Genomic DNA, 7,774 nt, shown 5'->3' on the forward strand with positions numbered 1-7,774 from the left:
TAATTCAAACTAAACAAAAATGTGTTGAAAACCAACAATGAAAAAGAATATACCTCAATCCTATGTAATTATCTATCAAATCAAAAGGTAATTCATCAAACTTCATATTTTTACACATATCAAGAAAATGGGACAGTTGAAAGAAAAAAAAAAATAGATAACTTCTTGAGGTGACATTCACTCACGTTTACTACACATGTTACCAAACAAATCTAGGAGGAAGCTACCCTACCAACACTATATCTCAGAATTGTAATAAGATGTCTTCTCATATACTCAACTTTCAAATTCTAAGTTCTCCTAAGGTCATATACGCACACAAGAGTAATCTCCAATATTCAATTAAAAGCGTTCAGAGATTCTACATATGTCCATATTCACACTCAAAAAAATGAGTAAATTTGATCCAAAGGGTTATCCGTCATCATATACAAATTCAGAAGATATTTAGGGGAAGAACTTTCAAAAATATCAACTTTAGAACAATTCCTACTATTCTCACTATACCTAAAGCACCATATCTGCTCAGCAGTTAGAACAATCCCCTAACTCCAAAAGATACAGCAAAACTAATTCTAATTGTCATCTCAAGTTTGGACAAACAAGTCATCTTCTCCACAATTTCTACTCTTAAGAAACCATGAGAAGAATATTTAATCTAGAAAAAACAAACAAAGGAGCAGAGCACCCAACACGTCTTAAGCATCAACAATCCAATTGGAGCACAAGAACCCCTGAAAAGTACCAAAGGAAAAATGTTCTCTATATCCATGAATGTTGAGCAGATGAAAAATCTAAGAATTACTGCTAACAGATCATTCTCATGAGGTGCAATACTAGGAAAAAAATTAAATACGATGAGCAAAGAATATCACAACTTTTAAGCATTTCAATATTTTTAAAAACAAACACCACCGCCGCCGCCAAAAATCGGCACCAACAACTATCGCAAGCAACTTCCATCACTACAAGTGACCGCATTTGGTCGCCATCGGTCACCGCTGACCATCACCACCATTGTCACAAAAATCAACTTGATCGAATTCAATAAAAATAAAAATCCCGCATTTGGTCGCCATCGGGCACAAATCTTGAGACACATTTCAATTGAAAACTTCTAAAAAAAATGTGGGATCATCTTAACTCTGATTTCAGAAAACTTATTGATGCGGACATCCAACCATCCATGCCTATCCGAGGAGGAGCTGAAGATCGACGACCGATATCACTTTGTTTTATTTTAGTTTATTAAGTGTATTTTGATTTAATTATGCAATTTCCCTTTTCACCCTCTTGTCCTATGTAAGCCCAAGGGGCAAATGTGTCTTTTAATTTCTTTTGAGGCCTATACATAGAGGTCCCTTCTCATGTATTAAGTATGATGGATTATTAATAAAAAAATTTGCGTTTTGTACTTGGGTTCTTTGGGAAGAATGTTAGTGAAAACCCTATGGGAGGGAGTCGGAGTTTCCACCAGCCGCAGGATGGGTCTGGGCTCGTAGCGTGAAGTCCCTTGGAGAAAGGCAACGTAGTACCCATCAGACGCAAGATGTGTCCAGGCTCGCGGTTGTATCTTTGATATTTAGTTTATTTGCTTTTGTTCCTTCTTATTGCTCTTCGTCGTTATCTTCATCTTCTTTCTCCTCCCCATCTTCGTTTGACCGTCGGATTCTAGCCTCACCCGAAAACCCCTCTTTTCCCCGTCCAACACCCACGGCCAAGCATCCCACCCGACCCCTCCACACCGCCGGCCCAATCTCCCTAGCCGCCGGTTCAAGCCCTCTTCCCCCCATCCAAGTTTGTTTTCCTATTATGATTGAGTTGAATGCGGGAAAGATTTAAAATTCAAAATTAATTAATGCAAATTTCAAAATCTTTCCTAATATAACAAAACTATTTTAGGAAAGTTCTTTTATTAAATCAATTTGAATTTCAAATTCAAATAGGATTTAGTTAATTACTTTCCTAAATCCCCCTAGCCTATTAATTACACCCAAAATCAATTCCCAAATCCTCTCCATCAGCTCTAAACCACCGGCCCCCATATAATTCCTCTTTGGAATTCTTTCCAAAAGCCAAGCCATATTCTGAGAAATAATTCAAGTGTTCCTTCTTACTTCTTGGTAGTAACTCCCTAGGCTCTCACCTCTTTAAATGTTTCCAAAATCAGACATTTTAATTTTGGAATTAAACCCCACCTGCTAATCTAATTCCACCGCCTCCTCTCTAAGCTCTTCCCACGTTTCCTTCCCTTTCCTGGAAACTCCAATTGGCTGCCCACATATTCCAGCATTATTGGCTTGCTGTCCTGCATCCTTGAAGACCCGAGATTGTTGTCCAGGAATTTCTGGACTGTTTTTGGTGACTGTCTTGCCACCAGGAGGCCATGGTGTGCTGTCCAAGAGTTTCATTTTGCTGTTTAGAGAAACCTTTCCAAAGATACTTGCTGCCCACCCGCCAGAGATCATCAAACTGCTGTCCCAAGGCCGCTAGAGGTTGCATGTTGCTGTCTACTTCCTCCCAAGCATATAAACACCTCACCTATTCTAATCCCCCAAATCCATTCACTGATTTGGGAATTGAAATCCATTAAATTTCCCTGTTGTCCCGCCGTCCCCTCTTCTCCTAATTGCTCCAGCAAACTTCTCTAGTCAAGACGCGTGGATTGGAATTTCTTCTCAGCCTTTCTCTTCTCCATTAAGGATTGACTACTCCCTCAACTGTCTCTAGATCCTTGTCCACTAAAATCTGAGAATTCCTCTCAGATTTTTGTTAAAAGTCTGAAACTGTTTTCATATTTTGAGAGAACGAAGTTGGGAGTCTGTTTCCTTTTCAAGTGCAAGAGAAATTTCTTTCTCTTTGCCACCACTCAAGAGGCCTACCAAGTGCTAAGGAGATTTGTTGCCAAGCACCCATGAATGGAAATCCACCTCTCCCTAGCAAAGCCGCTCCCGTTCTACATCACTTATAGCCAAATTGAAGTCTCGACGAGATAAACCCAACACCACCAAAAGCGGTCCAATCCAAACCCAAATGGCACAAATTGATTACTTGATACACATTTGGAAGCTTCAGAATATTAATTGGGTGACCAAACGATATTCAAATATGGCATGCTTATAGTCGAATCAAGCGGCTCAATGAGACAAATCCAAGAAGCCCAAGATCGCTCATTTCTAACATCATTCTGATATTTAAATGCAGGACGAACGGTCTATGATCGAGGGAATAAATATGGGCTGTCCAATGGAACAATATGAATTTGCTCTAGATCTTCTCCATGTTTTATAGAGCATGTTACTCTCAAAATCTATAAATAGACCCCCACGTTCTATATGAGAGGAGCTTTGAAGGCTTAGACCTTAGGCTAGAGATTCAAGATAACTTTGAAGAAGATTGAAAAATCTCGGAGCTTCGCCCGAGAAAAACCGTCAGCGAACCCTCGCCACTGCTGAACATCCACCTTGCCATCATCATCGAACCTCAGGCCTGTCAACACCGCTTGACCTTTGCATCTCACCTCAATCTAACCACCACCATCAGACTTTTCATCTCCTGTCCACTGCCATCAAAACTTTTGTTGACAACTGTCCTTCCAACATCAAGCGCTCATAGTTCATTTATCCTCAGTCACCCATCCAAAATGATCCTACGATCATAGTTTCCTAACTAAGATCCTCAGACCAACGTCACTTGACTAGGGTCCTTCCAACATTCATTGTCTGTCGACTACAATCCTCAAACTACAATTGTCCGACTACGATTCTCAAGCTTTCGTTGACAACTACAACCCCTACGACCTCGGTTGTTCGACTATGGTCTCATCAACCAACTACAGTCCTATCGACCTACTTGCTCGTTGACTAAAGCTCGACCTATAGCACTGATGACATTAATATAAACATTAATATCATTGATAATATTGGATGCATTGATAATACATAAACAGATGATGCATATAAATAGATAAAATAAATTCCTTTAATGATTTATGAATGATTTCTGCACCGTTGTTTTAGCGATTTATTTAATTTTATGTCAACTATTGGTTTTTAGATTCATTGTAATGATTCTCTGCTTTTATTATTGATCATTTTAAATTTTATTGATAATATTTGGTCATTAATTACATTGACTGCTACTGATTATATTAGACTGAGAGTATCATATTGATTTTTTAGTCCTTACATTGAAAGCTTTAGTGAGTTTTGAATTACTAATAGGCTTTTGAGCTAATTATGTGGATTTTAAGAATTTCATATCAGATAAAGGTTTATGACCAGTTAAAGTGAGAATGTTAGAGATCCCCAAGTTTTCTTTCTATTTTGGTTATGTATTTTCTTTTATTCATTTGTAGAGTAATCTCCTAGCTAGTGTAAAAAACATTTTGGGTGAATAAATAATAAAATATCTTGATGTATATGATTTTAGTTGCTTTTGTTGGTTATTATTTATATTGATGATTTATAGAAGTTAGAATATATTCTTAAAAATATAAATAGACAATTCTTCCAAATTTGATTTTGGGGCGTTACACGGGCAACACCTTGGTCTACCTGGCATAAACAAGGGGTCAGCCCTTGTGCTAGGCCGGCTAGACCGGTCCTTTTGAGGACCGGTCTAACATAACTCTATTAACACAATTTATCCTAGTATTGACAACAAGCCCATTCGAAAGCACAATGAGCGTGCACACTTAGACAAAACAAGCAATAAATTCATAGCTTCTGAAAAGTATAGAAAAAAGCTTAAGGATGGCACATGGTTTTCACATATACAATGAAATATAGGTTGACTTAAAAAACGTGCAAATCTTACACAGGAGAACTGTTAGAGTACAGCCACATCAAAAAAAAAAAAAAAAAACAGCATTACTTATAGCAAGGCAAGTGGATAAAATAGAACATCACGAGAATGAAATGGAATTTTAGTAATGATCGATATCACCATAAAAGTTAAATATTTTACAGCCAGGAAGAATAATAACTATGCAGCTGTTACAGACGGGAGCATCATGTAATAAAAAAAGCTAGCAAAATTTAATTGAGCTCTTTTATTTCCTAAAAAGATTGTGGTTTTCTGATGTTCTAAAGAATAAATACCGCATGAATGGCAAAGGTTAAAGCTTTGTTCCAGAATTAGCAACCTTCCTCAACTATAGATTACACCAACTTTGGTCTTCTGGACTGTTTCTTAAACACTCATAGAACCTAATATCAGCGTCAGTCTACAAAACAAAGTGACATCATAGCAAACTTTCTCAGCAAATACACAACAAAGGCCAATTAAAATTTGAGAAATTTTTTTTATAAAAATCTCCTCCAAGTGAAAGTCTGCATAATAAAATTTCAAGAAGTACTAGTAAATTTCAAGAAGCAACTCTAAATCTCAAAATCAACCAACAGACCGTTTTAGATCGATAATTTTCTCAAAATATCTGCAACAAAATTCTTCAGGTAAACATCACATTAATAAAAAATAGTCTTGTTGAGAAAAAAAAACCAAGTAGAACTGCATAGGTCCCGCTAATCAATTCGAGAGGCACAAACCAGGTAGAACTGTTCATAAAAAGCCACAATAACAACATGATGAACTAAGAATAGTTTGATACACATCACAATAAGTAAAGACTGAAGTGCAGATAAAACAGACAAAACCATACATCCTAAAACAGTCGTACCAAAACCAAATCAAAAGGTATTCCTCAGAACTGTTGCACCGCAAGCTCGACGCCAATAAGATTCAAAGTCACCCAATAGTAAACCAGACGAGTAAGCACGTTCTCGACATGGAACTAAACAAAACGAGAAAAAATTAGCAAGAGAACCAAAAAAAAAAAAAAAAACCATTTAAAAACCTTAAAAATCAATCAAAATTTTATCAATTTCAATATATCAAAACAGTAAAAAGGAATTCACCTAATGAAGTCCATATCCACTCATAGGTCCCATGGTAGACCTCTGCAGTCCAGCCTGCGTTAAGTTACTAGGCTGGTAAGATGAAGAACCAACACCAGCAACCTGCTGTGTCCCTGGTGGTGGAGTCCCTTGAAAACCAGGAGCCCCCTGGAATCCTGGAGGCCCCTGGAAGCCAGGAGGCCCCTGAAACCCTACATTTTGATAACCAGAACTCCCCAGGGCATAATTTGCTACAGCAGCCTGCTGCTGTGGAATTGCTGCCTGGTTAACTGCAGATGGGGAAACTCCAGTACCCAAAGCTCCCACAAGAGCAGGGTTTAAGGATGCAAGCATTGCAGGATTGATACCAAAGGCAGCTGGGTTCTGACCAGCAGCCGCAAGCATTGCAAGTACTGCAGCATTCATCGGCATCCCCTGCCCAATAAGACCTTGCCCAAACATTGCAGCCTGCTGCGCCAGCCCCATGTCTGATGGGGTAAACTGACCACCATAAGCAGGCGCATTAAAACTGCCCATGTTCACTGCAGGATTAGACGGGGCTGCATTGGTACCACTAGCATTATTGATAGCTGTCGATGCCCTACTCTTGTTGCTATCCGTTGCCTTTTGACAAACCAGATTATACCCCTCAAAGTTCTTAATAGGCTCTTCTAAGGCCTTTCTCGCTCCCTCGACAGATCTGAAGACGAAAAGCGCAAAGCCCTTGGCCTTCCCAGTCTGGCGATCGAATCCAATCGGCCCTTCTTCAATCTCTCCATATTGAGAAAAAAACGCGTGAAGACGGCGGCCATCAATGTCTCCGTGGAGATTGCCAACATAGATCTTTCGAGGAAGGTTATCGCTGGGGTTAAGATTAGGACTATGGTTGCTCCTAGTGTTACGATTAACGTTCTGAGAAGGGCCCGCCGAGGCAAGCTGACAGGTGGTCATGCGGTTGTCGATGAGCTTATTGGGATGGCGTAGAGCGCGGCGAGCGGAAGAACGTTCTCGGAAGAGTACGAAACCGTACCCTTTGGAGCGTCCCGTAGCGCGGTCAGCAACAACGCGGCACTCTTCGATTTCACCATAGCGAGCATAAGCTGCGCGGAGGCTATCGGAGGTGGTTTCCCAACCGAGGCTGTGGATGAAAAGCTTTCGATGAGCAGGATCAAAGTCAGTTAGGGCACGGATCGAGGCAAGAGTGACGGGGTCCCGAGCCGCGGCGGAGACGAGTAGTGAAGTGAGTTGGTCGGTGTCTAGGGGTGCTAGGAGTTTGCGGACGTCTTCTTCCTCATCTTCGTATTCAGGATCGGAGTCTGAAGCAGGGTCGCCGGAATCATCGTCAGGCTGGCGGACGTATGCGACAACGGGGTGGTGAGGCTTCACATCGGTGTCGTGGTTGGGAATGGAGAGATGTTCGGCGTCTTGGTCGGCCTTCCGCTTCTTGGCAGAAGTCATTAGGAGCGGCGAGTGAAGAGAAAAGACCGTAGCACGCGTAGACGGATCGAGGTTTTGGTACTTTGGTTTAGGGTTTTGTGGTCTAATAGTGATCCCAAGTAGATGAAAAAAAAAACATAATGATGTAATTATTTTGAGAAAATTAAATTATATATAAATCATTTCTTAGGAAAGGCTATTTGGTTGAATTATATGAGTGTTAAAGTATTTCAAATATAGAAATTTTAAAAATTATGATATTTCGGCGAAACAAATAGCCCCTTATTTTTTAAAATGGCAAAATTTTTAAGAATTGATATATCATCAAAAAATTATCTTGGTCAGGCACGAATCTCGAGGCAAAATCAAGTCAGAGGTTTCAAAAATTAAATCTGGGGTCGCCTGAACTCCGATTTCAACAACTTACAGTCGAACTGATC

At 39.8% G+C, this 7,774-nt stretch overlaps 1 protein-coding gene across 2 annotated transcripts; it reads right to left on the reverse strand.

Annotated features, from left to right (window-relative positions):
• Positions 1-4,915: 4,915 nt before the first annotated feature.
• Positions 4,916-7,432, reverse strand: LOC114578330 (UBP1-associated protein 2B-like). Of its 2 annotated transcripts, none has more exons than XM_020841787.2 (2): positions 5,919-7,432; positions 4,916-5,227 (listed from the first exon to the last, which is right to left on the reverse strand). In XM_020841787.2, exon 1 carries the CDS (start codon positions 7,353-7,355, stop codon positions 5,919-5,921), a length of 1,437 nt encoding a protein of 478 aa, XP_020697446.1. In that variant the 5' UTR covers positions 7,356-7,432; the 3' UTR covers positions 4,916-5,227. The 2 variants fall into 2 exon arrangements, with proteins under 2 accessions (XP_020697446.1, XP_020697445.1); XM_020841786.2 differs by lacking the exon at positions 4,916-5,227 and adding an exon at positions 5,439-5,794.
• Positions 7,433-7,774: the final 342 nt, after the last annotated feature.

This window comes from Dendrobium catenatum, unplaced genomic scaffold (assembly GCF_001605985.2).
Source record: "Dendrobium catenatum unplaced genomic scaffold, ASM160598v2 fragScaff_scaffold_853, whole genome shotgun sequence".
In the NCBI taxonomy this organism is placed as follows: domain Eukaryota; kingdom Viridiplantae; phylum Streptophyta; class Magnoliopsida; order Asparagales; family Orchidaceae; genus Dendrobium; species Dendrobium catenatum.